Raw genomic sequence first — 19,265 nt, 5'->3', positions numbered from 1 at the left:
ACATTATTTTGGGGTTGCTGTAGCACAGTGCGGGACAAGACAACTGTCAAATTTGATCATTGTACCCATTATCACTACAACAAAAAGTAGTGGAACAAGAAAACACAACATTTAGGCATTGAGGCATATTTATTATTGCCTTCAAAAAGTAGCCAGTACACTTTTGGCAGTGTATAATTAACAACTGTATCAGTAGTAGTCTATAATATCCTGTCTGTTAGTGACACTCAGCAGCAGAGCCTAGCGCAGTGGGCAGATAGGGACAGAGCAGAGCCCCAAAGCAGCTGCTCATCAAGGCTGCCATCTATGGACCTTACTAAATCGTCTGCGCTCTGGCGTCGGACGCTTCAAGTCATCCCTGAAGAAGTGGGGCCTATCGGACAGTGCGGCATGCGAGTGTGGTGAGCCTGAACAGACTGCCGAGCACATAATCACCAGCTGCCCCCTATACAGCCCACCCTCAGAAGCCGGCCTCTTCCCCTTAGGACCGGAGACGAGGGCGTGGCTGCATGACACTGAGTTGGCCATCTGAGGATACACGAAAGAAGAAGAAGAAGATCACGGCTGCCTTTAATAGCAGTTCATCTCCAAAAGGCAGCAGACTTGCAGGCATTTTTTTCTCCATTTCATGACCAAACAACGCGAAACACATCGTGAACACCCTCCAACGCGAGGGGAATCTGTGAGTGAGAGACAAGTGCTGTGCTTGCCTGGTGCAGCAGGGCACTGGTGACAGACAGCCTGAGAGAAGCGAGGAGGAGAGGGCTCCATGCTGCTGACTAACCGAGCGGTGTGAAGTGAACACCGCTACCGTACACAACACAGCTCGCGCAAAATGACCCCTTTCACTATCAGAATTTGGTCCAGTAACATTAGAAAGTATAGAAGTGCCGCACGATTAGCCTACTTCCTCATCAGACCGCCGTCAGACTCGCATTTGCCTCTCTACCCTCGCTGCTGTAGGTCCCGCACAGAATCGTGAAGTAACAAGTAATGAGCCTGTTTAAACCGCAATAATTGTAAGTACGCTACATGTACGTTACTGATGAAGTAATTCGTTACAGTACTCGTTACCGCAAAAAGTAACTTAGTTACTGTAACGCGTTACTTAATAACGCGTTAGTCCCAACACTGTTTGGGAGTGATTGACAGGTGGCCTGTCCAGTGATCGCGCAGCTCGCCGATCACGGACCAATAGCAGCCGGCTCTGTGGGAAAACCCTGATCTCGCGTGAGCTGTGTGAGATTGACTGGTTGAAGCTACAACTGTTGAGCAAAGTCTTAAGGATCAGTTTATGCAGAAATGGCAAAGTGAGCTCAGAAGCATGACATCATGTGACTTGTACGTAGAATTAAAAAAATAACTCAAACTGGAAAATTATCTGCTGTATGTAAACCAAAGGCATAGACATGCAATCTGTAACTTCAGGGTTAATAACACCAGAATCCCAAGGTTGTTGGTAGATATAAAGGACTGCATAGAAGTATGAGGATCTGTAACCTCTGTAGTGACAACTGTGTGGGAGACGAGTATCATGTTTTGTTTGAATGCAAGAATGCAATTATTTTGAATTTCAGAGTTATATTTACCCAGATATTATTTAACTTGTCCATCTATGTTTAAACTGATCTTACTACTACAATCAGACAGACAAAAAGTAATGTGTAAATTAGGTGCTTTTTTGAAGAATGTCCTGCCTCTGTTCAAATGACATATGCAGCCATGCCTTGTGCCATTGTAGCCTATTGTTTTTGTATGTTTTGTTTGTGCTCCATACCATGTGATCATGGTCAATGAGTCACATTAAATAAATGAAATGAAAGAGGAGAAAAGATAAACACAGGGAAAGTGTTAACATCCATGTCCCAAATCATGTTTTCAAACCCTATAACAGATCCCAGACACAAGCGTGGAGAGAACTCAACTGTTTTTGAGGCCGGAGACGGCGATGACGGGATCGGAGCCGTCCAGACGAACGCTACCGATGACCGAGAGTTTAGCGTCGGCCCAGTACAGACGCTCGTTGAAGTAATCCACTGCCAGACCTGTAGAGACAGAATGCAAAAAGAGCTTGCAGATAACGATATAAGATGTCATATAATGCTATGCTACAAGCTACAATGCTAATGCCATACTGTCTGACCGCCTGCCCCGCCGCAAACACTTTATAGCAGTGGTGACCAATTTGGGGCCCGCGGGCCAAACTTGGCTCTGTTTGTTTTGGCCCGCCACGGATTTGGGGGGAAAAAATGCAAAAAAATATATATACCGTAAATTCCGGACTATAAGACGCACCGGTCTATAAGCCGCGGGACCAAAATTGACTATTTTTTTCTTCTATAAGCCGCACCGGTCTATAAGCCGCGGGTGTTTTGATGTTTAATTACCATATGAAAGGGTTCGTGCACAGAGAGGAATGTCGGGAAATAGATGGCTGTTTGGGGAAGCTCCCATTTATTAACATTTCAACAAAACAAAACAAAAGTCAGGTCACTAATCCCCAGACAAAATCACACAACAATAGGCTATATGTGCAGCAAACCTGTAACCAGAGAAGTCAAGTCACTAATCCTCGTCTTCCTCTTCTTCCTGCGTACTGAAACCACCAAAGTCCTCATCTTCAGTGTCGGAAACGAACAGGTTCAGGGTGGCTTTGTCAACCACTCTCCTCTCTCCTTCATTGTCACTCAAAACCAACAAACTCCTCTTCGTCACTGTCGGCATCGAACAGCCTCTGAAGCCTCTGACGGCCCTCAGCGCCAGCTGTGGCGGCGTATCCTCTTCATCCCGCAGCAGTCCAGCGTTTTGGAACCCGTTGGTGATTGTGGATGTTTTCACACTCCTATAATATTCCGTGCTGAGACAGTTCCTCCTGCTGCACCGTCCAACGCCTCACCATTGACTCATCGATGCCCAGGTTACGCGCGGCTGCTCTGTTTTCCTCTTTTAATGCGAGATTGACTGCTTTCAACTTGAAGGCTGCGTCGTGTGAATTTCTGCGTACCTTCCCCATGGTAAGTGAGAGTGTTGCTTCTACTGCTCGTTCTCATGCTGTCGAGAACGAGCAAAGCTTTTTTTTGGTGAAAGAATCCTCCAGGGCGCTTCTTGTTAACAGTCCGAGTGAGTGGCAGGTCGAACGTCAAAGGCACTTCATCCATATTTATGATCTGCTCCGGTTCGATGGAATATTCCTTGATCTTCCTTTGTGTGAATTCGCCGAAGTTTGTGATTTTCTCCTGGTAGTCGGGGGAGGGAGTTGATGGCCGAGTGGCCGTTTGCTTACCGTAATTACCATATGTAAGTGGTCACGCACAGAGGGGATTGTCGGGAAAGAGATGGCTATTTGAGGAAGCTCCCATTTACCGTATTACCGTAACATTTCAACAAAACAACATAACACAACACCACCGTTGTTTATTTTTACAGTGCACACAGTGTCCGCGGTGTGGTGAAAAGAGGGCAAGAGAGGAAATTAAAACAGAAGTGGATTTATAGTTAGAAAGAGTGCTAAAAAAGAGAGATTTTATTTGTATTTTTTTTTTTTTTTCTGAAAAAATCCATAGATAAGACGCACCGTTATATAAGCCGCAGGGGCCAAAAAACGGGAAAAAAGCCGCGGCTTATAGTCCGGAATTTACGGTATATATATATATATTTTTTTTTTTTTTTTTTTTTTTTTTTTTTTTTTTTTTGCATGCCTTTTTTTTTGCATGCCAGGCCAGAGTGTGAGAGCAATTCAATCAATAGACAATAACATTGGTGTGTTTAAAATGAGATATTCCACTAAATATGGCTAAAACAGATTCAAACATGCAAAAAAGGCAATTTTTTTAATTAAATTTTTTTTTGGGGGGGATGGGTTGGATGGGATGGATCTAAGAGCTTCGCCCCCCCCTGAGCTGATGGGGTCGCTCCGCCCCTGTACCTTGAGGATTTTTCAAGTTGTGAATTAAGTCAAATTTCTCTCTTGATTACAAAGGTGGAAAATACAACTGTTTTTAACTGGGTGTTTACTGGTGGAATGTTTAAGCTCCCCACAAATGCAGATGTTTTTTGGGGCCGGTTGTGCATGCACAGCCAGGACCCCTACATTCGACTCTGTCGCCGATTTGCATATTTGAGCACCGATTCAGGTTCTAAATGCCTTTCCACACTCGCAGCATGCATTTCGGCATAAGCAGAGGCACAGAAGCAGAGAAGACGCCATAAGCTCCGGAAAGTTTTTTACAATTTAAAGTTTTATTTCATCACTAAATTAATTTCTGATGACTTTTGATGCCTACAAGCAGGGTAGTAGGTTTCAATAAGTGCCACTTTACGAACATTTATGGCGAAAAATGGCAAAAAGTTCCAGAGCACAATTGGCTGCATCTACATCAGCTGTGTTGCTGCGCGCATAGCGTACTGACGGTCATCTGTCTATCTGTCTGCACGCGCGCACACACACACACACACACACAGCGCCGCAGCAGGCAGAGGAGAGGTTTCTACACACCGCCGACGAGACTAATCTCTGCTCTGCCACTTCGAGTGCACAGCGCTTCTGTCTCCCTCCCACCGTGTGCTGTGTTCTCTCTCTCTCTCTCTCTCTCTCTCTCTCTCTCTCTCTCTCTCTCTCTCTCTCTCTCTCTCTCTCTCTCTAGTCCAGAGAGAGAGAGAGAGCTCTGTGTCACTTCCTGAAAGTCTTCGCTCTTAAATGTTTATATACTTGGCCAATACCTATCTATCATACAAACAAAGCAAGCTGCCAAACGGTAATGTCTTCATTTAATTAATGTAGAACGCAAAACATCGTTGTTTTCATGTGTGTAAGCTATGGATGCATGTTGTGTGATTGGAAACTGTGTGCACTGTGTACAGTTTGCATAGACTGAAGGTGCGTACTTGTGCGTACATAATGTATGTTTTCTAAAGGTGTACTAACTCACTGTAAAACATGGAATGTACAATTTGTCAGAAATAGATTAAAAAAGAATTAGGCCTAATTATTAAAATCTAAAGTAACCGTAGTTATTGTAGAACCTAAATGGTTTCATAATTGGGAAAATAGGTCCAGATAAATAATTCTGTTTTGGATTGCGGTGCGTGGGACCCTTACATCATGTCACAGCTTGCTTTTCAGTTTGAGTGTGGAAGAGGCTGTCTGACAGAAAGAAAAAGCAAAAATAATAATTGGGGAAAAAATAAAACGGAATTTAGAAATAAATCTAAAGGATCTCATTGCTGTGTTTTGTCTGTGTATAAATAGTTGGTGGTACAGGACATCGCCATGCAGTGCAGAAATGGAAATTTTACCATGCACCGGCCCTATGCCAGGTTTCGACCTGGCCTTGTTTAAATAGATCTAACCAATTGAGAATTATTACAATTACCAAACAGATAAAAAGTAGATTATTATATTGAAATGTTATTTTAGATTTAGAATGTTAATTTTCTATGTAATTCCACAACGTTTATTTTTGGCCCTCGGCCCTCCACCCAGATTGAGTTTTGGCCCTTCATGGGAAATAATTTGGGCACCCCTGCTTTATAGCTTTGATGCAGCTGCGCTCGCGCGTACGCACACACACACAGGCCACTGATTCCTCTCACACACGCACGCACGCACGCACGCACGCACACGCACACACACACACACACGCACGCACACACACACACACACACACACACACACACACACAGGCCAGTGAGGCCACTGATTCCTCTCTTACCCTCTCTGTGGATCCACTACGATGGCGTATGGCTCGTCGATCATGCCAGAGATGAGGGTCTTGCAGTTCTGACCCGACATCTGAGCCACCTCGATCACATCTCGGCCAGAATCGGTCCAGTAGAGGTTACCAGCCACCCAGTCCACTGCTATGCCACGGGGCATCTTCAGCTCTTGGATCTGCACACGAGGGGGATCTTGTTAGTGTTTGTGTGGGTCTCCTCGCTCTCACCTGTCTGAGGTGGCACCTCTCTTTTCCAAGCCCCACTAGCGGCGTCCATGTGTGTTGTTTGTGTATCATGACGGGGCAGAGCCGTGAACCAACTGGGACCTTCGGATTTTCTGGCCTTCTATTAGGAAAAGTGCGCTGGAATGGCAAAGTGGGAGCTCCGACTTGAAAACTGGGAGAAAAAAATCTACCCCCACTAGGCTGGGAACCAGTTGTCTGGCGTCACACAACAATGGCCGCAACATGGAGTACCGTATGTTGTCCAAGTCCTATGGTCCAAGTAGCCTAGGGCCCGCTAGGCCCTGCCCCTGGGAGTTGCCAGAGGGCCCCGCGGGCCGCCCTCCAAAGCAATGCTGATTCTGCAGAATTTACCTATTATCGTTTAACTGACCTGGCAACCCCTATGACTGCTGGCTTCTTGACACTGATAGGGCTACAAGCGAGCGTCATCATCGTCACGTTTGTTTTGACCCCCCCCCCTCCCATCCCCCGCCCCGCCTCCACGCTCACCGCTCACCAGTCTGTAAACATTCAATTCAGGCAGCATGATGTCTAAACGGAGCTATCCCCCTGGCCCCGGAAAAAAGAAAAGGAAGGAAATTGAAGAGGGCAAGAGGCAAGCACAAGCACAAGGTAATGTTCAGTTATGTGTTTCTACCAGATGATGTATATTTAATGACAGAACACGTCTGTCTACTCTTATGACACACTTTTAACATGTGTGCCGTGTGGGTGCACCTGTTGTTAACACCTATAATATATGTTGTGCACCTATAATAACTCCGAGCGCGGGTGGTCGTTAGCTCTCGACACTGCTAGTAATAATTATGTCACGGAGGCAGACTTGATAGCAACATAGGCTTTACTGTGGAACATACATACTACAGGCATGAGTCATCGATGCAAGAGTAATCACTTCAACAGCCCAACATAACAGAGCACAGAGTGCTCGATCAAATCCACCACACTAACATTATACAATAACATTTGAATTTATAGGCCTCAGTATTTCATGGGATTTAGATTCATCTGATCTAATATTGACATAAAGTAGAATATCACTTACAATATGAATAGGAAGAATGTTGTGATCATGCTGCAGTGCTATGCTACCATTACTGCATTATGTCAGCATGCATTTTCAGCTGTTACAATCCTCTACCCACAATGCTTGTTCAGTATCAAAAGCGGGGTTTTACTTGGTGTTAAATGGGCGTAAAGCAGTTATGCCCTTTTGACAGCAAACAAAACCCCCTTATATGTCTTTTTTCCCCCATTAAAACGTGGCTTATGACTTCAGTTGTGTCCTTTTGGCACTGAAAGGATCTTACTGAGGCCTTTCAATTTACCTTTAAATTATAATACTCATATTCACCCAAAATCACATGTCACCCACTCACAGTGTTGGGCAATTTACTTGCAACATGTAATATACTACATATTACTAGTTACTTTCATTTGAATGTAATAAGTTACTTTACAATATTACTGTCTGCGTAGAGTAACTTGTTACTTATTACACTACTTTTCCATTACTTTCACCAAAATAACAGCAGCAGCAGAATGACATCGCCGCCCCGGAACCATCCTGAAAAATAATTTCAACCGCCTTGAAGTCAGTGTAAACAATCCAAAATTCTAAATGTTATCCGTTTCCTTTGTTATTGTCATCTGTAGTGGTTATATGCATAAAAAACAGTTTGATTAGGAAATGATTGTATCTTCATTTAAATATGTGATTTGATTAAAAAAAACGAACTCAATTTGTAACTTGAGTTACTTGACAAAGTAACTGGTATAATATTACTGAAATCCTATAAGTAATAAGTTATATTACTGAGTTACTGCTAAAAGTAATATCTTACATGTAATATGTTACTTTTGTAATGAGTTACCCCCAACACTGCCCACTCAAAACACATTCATGTTCTGGAATAACTCTACTCGAAAGAAACAGAGCAACAAATACATATTTTCATTTGTTTTTTATTAGAAACAATAAAACATTTCCACCAAAACAATATTATAAAGGCATGTAAACATGGAGACATAACTCCTTAGTGCATAGAAATAAATATGTCTTCAGCTCTCTGAGAGCCTCACTTTGGTCTTTTGCTGGTTCAGCCACCGTACTGCGTCCCACCACCATGTGGTGCTTGTAATCCGTTCATAAACAGCACGTCAATCCACTGTGCGCTTATAAGCTACTCCACCAAAGTACGTACAAAAAAGTGTCGTTTTTTTGTTCGGCCACGTCCCCCCTTCAAGTCCTCATCTGTGTCTGTCCAAACAGCCAGTCCACAGGGTCCGCGCCCCCGGCCATCCTCAGAGAGATCTCTGTGTTTCGGCTGAGGGAGGAGGCTTTGGAAGTCCGTAGGGCGCGGGGCGGTGCGCGGGGCAGTGCCACCGAGTGCTTCATCGGGGGCTTGGAGAAGTGCCGTGGCCGGGGCGACCTCTGGAGCCGGACAGGCCCACAGCTGGGGGCCTCCACAGGACGAGCGAGAGCCTCGATACTTGTCATGTAGTCCTCCAGAGACTGGGAGCTCTGGGGAGACGAGGAGGAGGAGGAGGAGGAGGAGGAGCAGGAGGGGTGGTCCTCGAGTGTCTCAGCGATGGTGGGTAGAAGAGTCAGGGGAAGCAGCACCTTCATGCGCCTCATACTGCCAGGACAGAGGAGAGACAAGAGTTAGAGAGGAACCAGGACTGGAGACATCTCACGAAACATCTCAAGACTTTTCTAAAGGCTTCAGTCAGGTCCAATTACAAAACAATGAATTTAGAAACAATTTAAATCTGGAGAATGATTTTTAGGTAGGTAGCCAGTTTAGTTAAAAAGCCAAATCTACACTAGTTATTGTCATCTATTATTATCTGTTCACTTGCTGTTTTGACTGTTGTCATTATGCTGTCAAAGGCCTTTTTCACGTGTATGTATTATTGAATATCAAATATTTAAACTGTAATCATAATCGTAATTAAGCTGAAGTGAATGTGTGGATACATTGAAATCTACTCATCATAGTGAATCTGTGGTGTTGTTGCATGCAGTTCCTTTCAAAGTAACTGCTGCTATATTGTAAACGGCATATAAAGACGACACAGTTTCTAATGCAAGGTTAGTTTTTTTGGTTCTAAAACCAGGAAGGTACAGCGATAACGAAGCACTCTCACCTTTGATGCGTGACTTGTTGGTTCGACGGGCCGTGTGTTGAAACAGAGAGATGTGGTTGAGTCTGCTGTGTGTGAGTATTCTGAGTGTGAAGGAGCCAGGGTTTATATACAGGCTGCAGCACAGAGATAAGCCCACCCCCCTCCCTCCAGGCTGCTAAATATAGCCCTGTGACCATGTGACCTTGTCCCCTTCTGTGTAAACGTGTGTGTGTGTGTGTGTGTGTGTGTGTGTGTGTGTGTGTGTGTGTGTGTGTGTGTGTGTGTGTGTGTGTGTGTGTGTGTGTGTGTGTGTGTGTGGGTTATAGCCAGGTTCAGCGGTGCAGCTGCTCACCGTGTTTATATTCCACAAACAATGAAGTCCTGGGAGCAATCACAGACACTCACCCCATGTCCCACACCCACCCGACACCCCCCTCTCTCTCTCTCCCCCCTATCTCTCCCTCTCTCTCTCACTCTCCTCTCTTTCTCTTTCACTCTCACTCTCTCCCCCCTCTCTCTGTCTCTCTCTCTCTCTCTCTCTCTCTCACTCTCCTCTCTTTCTCTCTCCCCCTATCTCTCCCTCTCTCTCTCTCTCTCTATCTCACTCCTCTCTCTCTCTCCCTCTCTCTGTCTCTCTCTCTCTCTCTCCTCTCTTTCTCTCTCCCCCCTATCTCTCTCTCTCTCTCACTCTCTCCTCTCTCTCTCTCTCTCTCTCTCTCTCTCTTTCACTCCCTCTTCGTGCATCTGTTTGACTGGTCCCTCTGTATTTGAATGGTTGTTATGTGATTGTAAATGCATTATTAGGGCTCTGTAACAAGAACAGATTGCTTTTATCTATGGGAAAATATCTCTTTCAACAATTTGCCCATTTCAGTATAGAAAATGTGCCAGTGGCAAGGGCCAAAGTGCCCCACGAAATCTCAGAATGCCCCTAAAGACCGTGATCAAGGGGCGAAAAGTGCACCCCAAGATTTTGATCATTTATTTATATTATTTATTTATTTATTTATTTATTTATTTATTTATATTTTCATTCAATTTAATTCATTTAATTTCCGCTTCCATCTCTAACACACACTCAGCACCTGTACAGCATTCATTTTTGTGGCCCCCAAATTTCATTCAATTCTTCCTACATTGGCCCATTTCATCTGTTTTGATGACTTTGTTGTAATAACTGAAAGACATCAAGCTGTCAGCCATGTGTGTTCTGTTCCATGCAGAATAAATCAGCCTTGTGCTGATTAGAAAAGCTTAGAAGAGAAAGGACAAGGCAGAGAGCAGCCCAGGCAGAGAGCAGCCCAGGCAGAGAGCAGCCCAGGCAGAGAGCAGCCCAGGCAGAGAGCAGCCCGGGCTACTTAAAGAGTTGGTGTCCACAAGCCGTTCACATGTTCTGTACAAATCACGTCAAGCACAGCAGTCTGAGCTTATCGTGTCACCTGTGTGTGTGTGTGTGTGTGTGTGTGTGTGTGTGTGTGTGTGTGTGTGTGTGTGTGTCTGTGTGTGTGTGTGTGAGAGATCATGGCCAAACGTGGTCCTGCAGACACCTATTGTAGTGGGAACTACCACATAAGCTGTTTTGAGTGCTTTGCCAACCCTGTCTGCCTGCCTGTCTGCCTGTCTGTCTGCCTGCCTGCCTGTCTGTCTGTCTGCCTGTCTGTCTGTCTGTCTGCCTGCCTGCCTGCCTGCCTGTCTGTCTGTCTGCCTGCCTGCCTGCCTGTCTGTCTGTCTGTCTGTCTGTCTGTCTGCCTGCCTGCCTGCCTGTCTGTCTGTCTGCCTGCCTGCCTGCCTGCCTGTCTGCCTGCCTGCCTGCCTGCCTGTCTGTCTGTCTGTCTGTGGACAGATTTTGTGAACACAATGGCATGAAAACATGTAAGATACAGTGACAAAACGTTACAGGTGTGTTAGTTGACTGATTTAATGAGTATTAATTGAGACTGATTCAATGGGCGTGATGTGAGCAAGGGGCCGGCCCTGCCACATATCAAACAGACTGAGGCTGCTGAAGCCTTTTGCTTCTATACCTTCAGAGCACATGAGAGTTTGCACGTCATCTTCTACATTTACACTTTCACTTTGTGACATCAAAAGAAAGCATGTGTACGTGAGCTGAAGCAGCCATGGCTCAGTGACTCAGTGAGACGTGACCTCAGCCCTGGACAGCAGGGCGGGCGCGGGACGTCCCGTCATGGGACAGGCCTGACCGAGAGGAGAGGGGCCAGTCCGTGGCTGTGAGCCAGAGGTGGAGAGAGTACTGACAAATCCTACTCAAGTACAAGTATTGTTACTAGTCCAGGAAATTATATAAAAATTGTATAAACATATATATATATATATATGTTTTTCCTGTCCCCAAAATGATGTCACGATCCCCTGGGGGATCCCGACTCCTAGGTTAGGACCACTGAACTACACAACCGCTTTCTAGGAGCTGGTTTAGGGGTTCACTGGTTTGCTTTTTGCTCTTCAGCAGGCTGGATGGTGCTGTGAACCCAAAACCTCCAGTACTCTCTCAACTAGTGAAGCACCCTGCGGTCACTCCAAAACGTACTGATTCAATCAATCAATCAATCAATCAACTTTATTATCAGAAACAAGGTCCATGATTGATTATCATCTGATAATGTTGGTAGTGTGATTAATGATACACCAGATTTCAGTCTAATGCCAGACTTTGACTGAGCAAAAGGTGTGTGTGTGTGTGTGTGTGTGTGTGTGTGTGTGTGTGTGTGTGTGTGTGTGTGTGTGCGTGTGTGTGTGTCTGCTAGTCTAAGGAAAAGAAAAGTCCACACACAGTATAATGCTGTCCCGTGCTTTAATTAATTCCCTCCATACACAAACAACGTTTCCAGCAAGGGCTTTGTCAGGTTTTAAACCTGGCTCCATACACAACGTTTGTGCGGGACAGCATTATACTGTGTGCAGACTTATCTTTTCTTTAAATCTTTGTATTTTGTGATCCAGCACCAGCTTTTTGAGGAATCCGGTGGATGTGCATATTTTTTCTTTTCTCTGCTAGTCTCACCCACCGGTTAGTCTCTGTGCATGCAGCATCCTCTGGTGGTTGTTGTACAGCAGGTAATTGTAGTTTTACAGCCACGGGCTGCAGTGCCACTTATGACCAAAAGACGGCAGTGGAGTGCTTTGCTTTGCTTTGCCTGCAACTAAAAATCACTGGTACACAACCAAAGACACAACTACCTGTGACATCATGTCCATCTCTTTCATAATGTAATATGGGATTGGAGCCAAAGGGGCCAGTGTGTTATAGTAGATTTTCCAGGGGAGCCAAAACTAATTTTGATCAAACTTGGATGATCTGCTATTACCACATACTGTAGCCTACTAAGCACAATATTTGTTAACCTTTTGTGTTATCAAACAATCACTGACTGCTGCATTTTAAGTCGAATACTTTATTTTATTTTTATTTATTTATTTCTATGGCAAAAGAGTGAGATACGCCTTTTTGGCACAAACATTGTCCCAATACAGCCATGCAGAATATGGACTTATGTAAGTAAACAATTGTAAAAACACATTCATTTGAATACAAATCTAACAGTTACACTTTAATCAACACTGAAACAAGATCAGATTGAATATCTTTATCTTAAAGTAATGCTCAGCAACTTTCACCAAGGCCTTTGAAATTGTACGGTGCTACATGGAACATATCAAATTGATTGATAGCTACATTTGTGTCAGTTAAAACCTTTTCATACCTCCTATAGAGAGGCAAAGTGGAACGTCACTTCCTGCTTCAGCACTGTACCAGAGATTTTCATCTGCCATTTATTTTCCCATAGACATTTGGTAAAATGCTGATAAAATAGTTTCACTTCGTCGAACCAAACAGTGCAGCTAACGCTATAATCGGGAGAGACCATAGAACATTTCACTCAGACCAAAACTTAAAAAAAACATTGGAATTGTTTTTTCTTTATACCCGCACTTTGCCTCTCTATAGCCTACAGTAGACATGAGAAACTACTTTTGATTCTGAACTCTACTTTTTTCTTTTTGCTAGTAGGCTATAATACATTTTTGTATGTGTCCGACATGTGGCAGGAGGACACATAAGACCTGTATATAACAGCTCTTAACACTGAGGGATAACTTCAGCTACCTGCAGTCTCATCAGTCTTATTATCACAGTTCATTTTTGTTCACACTCCTAACATTATACAATAACATTTGAATTTATAGGCCTAAGTAGTATTTCATGGGATTTAGATTCATCTGATCTAATATTGACATAAAGTAGAATATCACTTACAATATGAATAGGAAGAATGTTGTGATCATGCTGCAGTACTATGCTACCATTACTGCATTATGTCAGCATGCATTTTCAGCTGTTACAATCCTCTACCCACAATGCTTGTTCAGTATCAAAAGTGGGGTTTTCTTGGTGTTAAATGGGCGTAAGTGCAGTTATGCCCTTTTGACAGCAAACAAAACCCCCTAATATGTCTTTTTTTCCATCAAAACTTGTGACTTCAGTTGTGTCCTTTTGGCACTGAAAAGATCTTACTGAGGCCTTTCAATTTACCTTTAAATTATAATACTCATATTCACCCAAAATCACATCACCCAAAGTCACCCACTCAAAACACATTTATGTTCTGGAATAAGTCTACTCTAAAGAAACAGAGCAACAAATACATCTTTTCACATTTTGTTTTTTTATTAGAAACAATAAAACATTTCCACCAAAACAATATTATAAAGGCATGTAAACATGGAGACATAACTCCTTAGTGCATAGAAATAAATATGTCTTCAGCTCTCCGAGAGCCTCACTTTGGTCTTTTGCTGGTTCAGCCACCGTACTGCGTCCCACCACCATGTGGTGCTTGTAATCCGTTCATAAACAGCACGTCAATCCACTGTGCGCTTATAAGCTACTCCACCAAAGTACGTACAAAAAAGTGTCGTTTTTTTGTTCGGCCACGTCCCCCCTTCAAGTCCTCATCTGTGTCTGTCCAAACAGCCAGTCCACAGGGTCCGCGCCCCCGGCCATCCTCAGAGAGATCTCTGTGTTTCGGCTGAGGGAGGAGGCTTTGGAAGTCCGCAGGGCGCGGGGTGGTGCACGGGGCAGTGCCACCGAGTGCTTCATCGGGGGCTTGGAGAAGTGCCGTGGCCGGGGCGACCTCTGGAGCCGGACGGGCCCACAGCTGGGGGCCTCCACAGGATGAGCGAGAGCCTCGATACTTGTCATGTAGTCCTCCAGAGACTGGGAGCTCTGGGGAGACGAGGAGGAGGAGGAGGAGGAGGAGGAGGAGGAGGAGGAGGAGGAGGAGGAGGAGGAGGAGGAGCAGGAGAGGTGGTCCTCCAGTGTCTCGGTGATGGTGGGTAGAAGAGTCAGGGGAAGCAGCAGCTTCATGCGCCTCATACTGCCAGGACAGAGGAGAGACAAGAGTTAGAGAGGAACCAGGACTGGAAACATCTCAAGAAACATCTCAAGACTTTTCTAAAGGCTTCAGTCAGGTCCAATTACAAACCAATGAACTTAGAAACAATTTAAATCTGGAGTGATTTTTAGGTAGGTAGCCAGTTTAGTTAAAAAGCCAAATCTACATAGTCATCTATTATTATCTGTTCACTTGCTGTTTTGACTGTTGTCATTATGCTGTCAAAGGCCTTTTTCACGTGTATGTATTATTGAATATCAAATATTTAAACTGTAATCATAATCGTAATTAAGCTGAAGTGAATGTGTGGATACATTGAAATCTACTCATCATAGTGAATCTGTGGTGTTGTTGCACGCAGTTCCTTTCAAAGTAACTGCTGCTATATTGTAAACGGCATATAAAGACGACACAGTTTCTAATGCAAGGTTAGTTTTTTTGGTTCTAAAACCAGGAAGGTACAGCGATAACGAAGCACTCTCACCTTTGATGCGTGACTTGTTGGTTCGACGGGCAGTGTGTTGAAACAGAGAGATGTGGTTGAGTCTGCTGTGTGTGAGTATTCTGAGTGTGAAGGAGCCAGGGTTTATATACAGGCTGCAGCACAGAGATAAGCCCACGCTCCCCCCCCCCCCCCCTCCAGGCTGCTAAATATAGCCCTGTGACCATGTGACCTTGTCCCCTTCTGTGTAAACGTGTGTGTGTGTGTGTGTGTGTGTGTGTGTGTGTGTGTGTGTGTGTGTGTGTGTGTGTGTGTGTGTGTGTGTGTGTGGGTTATAGCCAGGTTCAGCGGTGCAGCTGCTCACCGTGTTTATATTCCACAAACAATGAAGTCCTGGGAGCAATCACAGACACTCACCCCATGTCCCACACCCACCCGACACCCCCCTCTCTCTCTCTCCCCCCTATCTCTCCCTCTCTCTCTCACTCTCCTCTCTTTCTCTCTCCCCCCTATCTCTCCCTCTCTCCCTCTCTCTCTCTCTCTCTCACTCTCCTCTCTTTCTCTCTCCCCCCTATCTCTCCCTCTCTCCCTCTCTCTCTCTCTCTCTCTCTCACTCTCCTCTCTTTCTCTCTCCCCCCTATCTCTCCCTCTCTCTCTCTCTCACTCTCCTCTCTTTCTCTCTCCCTCTATCTCTCCCTCTCTCTCTCTCTCTCTCTCTCTCGCTCCTCTCTTTCTCTCTCCCCCCTATCTCTCCCTCTCTCTCCCTCTCTCTCTTTCTCTCTCCCTCTATCTCTCCCTCTCTCTCTCTCGCTCCTCTCTTTCTCTCTCCCCCCTATCTCCCCTCTCTCTCTCTCTCTCACTCTCCTCTTTCTCTCTCCCCCCTATCTCTCTCTCTCTCTCTCTCTCTCTTTCACTCCCTCTTCGTGCATCTGTTTGACTGGTCCCTTTCTGTATTTGAATGGTTGTTATGTGATTCTAAATGCCTTATTAGGGCTCTGTAACAAGAACAGATTGCTTTTACTGTATCTATGGGAAAATATCTCTTTCAACAATTTTGCCCATTTCCGTGTAGAAAATTAGCCATGGGCAAGGGCCAAAGTGCCCCACGAAATCTCAGAATGCCCCTAAAGACCGTGATCGAGGGGCGAAAAGTGCACCCCAAGATTTTGATCATTTATTTGTTTATATTTTCATTCAATTTCATTCATTTAATTTCCGCTTCCATCTCTAACACACACTCAGCACCTGTACAGCATTCATTTTTGTGGCCCCCAAATTTCATTCAATTCTTCCTACATTGGCCCATTTCATCTGTTTTGATGACTTTGTTGTAATAACTGAAAGACATCAAGCTGTCAGCCATGTGTGTTCTGTTCCATGCAGAATAAATCAGCCTTGTGCTGATTAGAAAAGCTTAGAAGAGAAAGGACAAGGCAGAGAGCAGCCCAGGCAGAGAGCAGCCCAGGCAGAGAGCAGCCCAGGCTACTTAAAGAGTTGGTGTCCACAAGCCGTTCACATGTTCTGTACAAATCACGTCAAGCACAGCAGTCTGAGCTTATCGTGTCACCTGTGTGTGTGTGTGTGTGTGTGTGTGTGTGTGTGTGTGTGTGTGTGTGTGTGTGTGTGTGTGTGTGTGATCATGGCCAAACGTGGTCCTGCAGACACCTTGTAGTGGGAACTACCACATAAGCTGTTTTGAGTGCTTTGCCAACCGTGTCTATATGTCTGTCTGTCTGTCTGCCTGCCTGTCTGTCTGCCTGTCTGTCTGTCTGTCTGTCTGTCTGCCTGTCTGTCTGCCTGTCTGTGTGTCTGTCTGCCTGCCTGTCTGCCTGCCTGTCTGTCTGCCTGTCTGTCTGTCTGCCTGCCTGCCTGCCTGCCTGCCTGTCTGTCTGTCTGTCTGTCTGCCTGCCTGCCTGCCTGTCTGCCTGTCTGCCTGCCTGCCTGCCTGCCTGCCTGCCTGCCTGTCTGCCTGCCTGCCTGCCTGCCTGCCTGCCTGCCTGCCTGCCTGTCTGTCTGCCTGTCTGTCTGTCTGCCTGCCTGCCTGCCTGCCTGCCTGTCTGTCTATCTGTCTGCCTGTCTGCCTGCCTGCCTGCCTGTCTGTCTGCCTGCCTGCCTGCCTGTCTGTCTGTCTGTCTGTGGACAGATTTTGTGAACACAATGGCATGACAACATGTAAGATACAGTGACAAAACGTTACAGGTGTGTTAGTTGACTGATTTAATGAGTATTAATTGAGGCTGATTCAATGGCCGTGATGTGAGCAAGGGGCCGGCCCTGCCACATATCAAACAGACTGAGGCTGCTGAAGCCTTTTGCTTCTATACCTTCAGAGCACGAGAGTTTGCACGTCATCTTCTACATTTACACTTTCACTTTGTGTCTCAGTGACTCAGTGAGACGTGACCTCAGCCCTGGACAGCAGGGCGGGCGCGGGACGTCCCGTCATGGGACAGGCCTGACCGAGAGAGGAGAGGGGCCAGTCCGTGGCTGTGAGCCAGAGGTGGAGAGAGTACTGACAAATCCTACTCAAGTATTGTTACTGCCTACCCCACACTACAGGATAATTTGCAAGATTATGGCCAAGATTCCCCCCTCCCGATTTTCTCGGGGGTGCTCCCCATTTGAAGCGCGTCGGGCAGATAATCTTCCCAAATTATCCTGTAGTGTGTGGGGTTCAAAGATTCACAATCGGGAAGACTGCCTCTTCCCGATTGTGAATCGGGCATATCTAACATGTTAGATATTTACAACCCGACAGGCGATTGCATCTTGAGCAGAGAGCCAGTAGTAGCTGCGTTTCCATTACAGTTTTTCGCAAAATAATCTGGTCCGCGTCCGCCCGCAGCCCCGCACAGAAACAAAGAACGAGGAAATTGTCATCGAGGTGAAATACCCGTGCGTCTTTGAACGGGACGGAAAACTAAATGCTATACTGCAAAGCATGTAGCCTACAACAAGCGCTTAGGTCTCAGCTTCCCGCATCGGCGAGTGTCCGCACGGAAAAGTGAGTCAAATCAGCAGATGCGCCCCTCCACAAGACACCTGTGCAGACGGTTTTCGCCTGGCCGTGCACAGTAGGCCTACACCCCGAATGGACGCGGCTGTCCGCGCAAATATTAGTTAAACAAATCCTTTCAGTGCAAATGCATTATAAAAACAAAAAATAAAATTTGTTTAGAAAACGAAATGACACTACTACACCCGGTGCGCACACTGAATAGGCATTTTAAAAGTTAACGTCGAGCCCTGCTTCCAAGGTGAATCTTCGGCATAATCTTCTAGTGTGTGGGGTTGCGTTTGAACAGACGCGATTGTGTGTGTGTCCCAAGATTGAAATGTTAAAAAATCGGCTCTCTCTGTCCTGTAGTGTGTGGGCTCTCAAGATTTTTATAATCTTCAAGGATTTGAAAATCCTGTAGTGTGGGGTAGGCATTAGTGAAAAAGTACAAGTAAAATTACTAGTCCAGGAAATTATATAAAAAATTAATATATATATATATATATATATATATATATATATATATATATATATATATATATATATGCTACCGTGCTGTTTTCATAGTGTGGTGTGCAAAACAAAAATTGTAATTTATTCGTTTACTCAGTGTACATTTAAAAGTACTCAAGTAGAATATCTATTATTACAATTACTCTAGTAAGAGTCAAAGTATAGCAAAAAAAACCCGACTCAAGTAGTACTTGTACTTGAGTACTTTCCACCTCTGCTGTGAGCGTCTGCTCTGGCACGTACACCTCACATCAGACACTATATGGCCGCCTGCCAGCAGGATGTCCACTCTGACCTGTGTGCTGATTATTATGACTGTGTGTGTGTGTGTGTGTGTGTGTGTGTGTGTGTGTGTGTGTGTGTGTGTGTGTGTGTGTGTAGGACGATGGAGAGCTCATGCTCGAGGGGTTGCTGAATATCTACTGGGGTCTGCGTCGACCAATCAGACTCCAGATGCACGACGACAACGCGAGATTGCGTTACTCTGCCACAGGACTCAACCGGTACATATGCCTTTGTATGCTTTACACACACCACACACATGCACACACTCACACACACACACACACACACACACACACACACCCCACACACACACCACACACACTTTACACACACCACACACACACACACACGCACACACACACACACACACACACACACACACACACACACACACACCCCACACACACACCACACACACTTTACACACACCACACACACACACACACGCACACACACACGCACACACACACACACACACACACACACACACACACACACACACATACGCACAGGGCACCACA

At 45.3% G+C, this 19,265-nt stretch overlaps 1 protein-coding gene across 1 annotated transcript in view; it reads left to right on the top strand.

Moving 5' to 3' along the window:
• Nucleotides 1-16,030: 16,030 nt before the first annotated feature.
• Nucleotides 16,031-19,265, top strand: part of LOC310770725 (ras association domain-containing protein 4-like) — a gene marked incomplete at both ends in the record, with an annotated part of 9,966 nt that continues 6,731 nt past the window's right edge. The window contains one exon of the mRNA XM_083663445.1: nt 16,031-16,099. Within this exon, the coding sequence (XP_083519571.1) occupies nt 16,031-16,099 (69 nt within the window). The remainder of the gene's footprint in view (nt 16,100-19,265) is intronic.

Source organism: Poromitra crassiceps (genome assembly GCF_964638095.1).
Source record: "Poromitra crassiceps genome assembly, contig: HAP1_SCAFFOLD_196, whole genome shotgun sequence".
NCBI classification, from domain to species: domain Eukaryota; kingdom Metazoa; phylum Chordata; class Actinopteri; order Beryciformes; family Melamphaidae; genus Poromitra; species Poromitra crassiceps.
The sequence above is the reverse complement of the archived record's forward strand: the minus strand, read 5'-3'. Positions and strand labels throughout refer to the sequence as shown.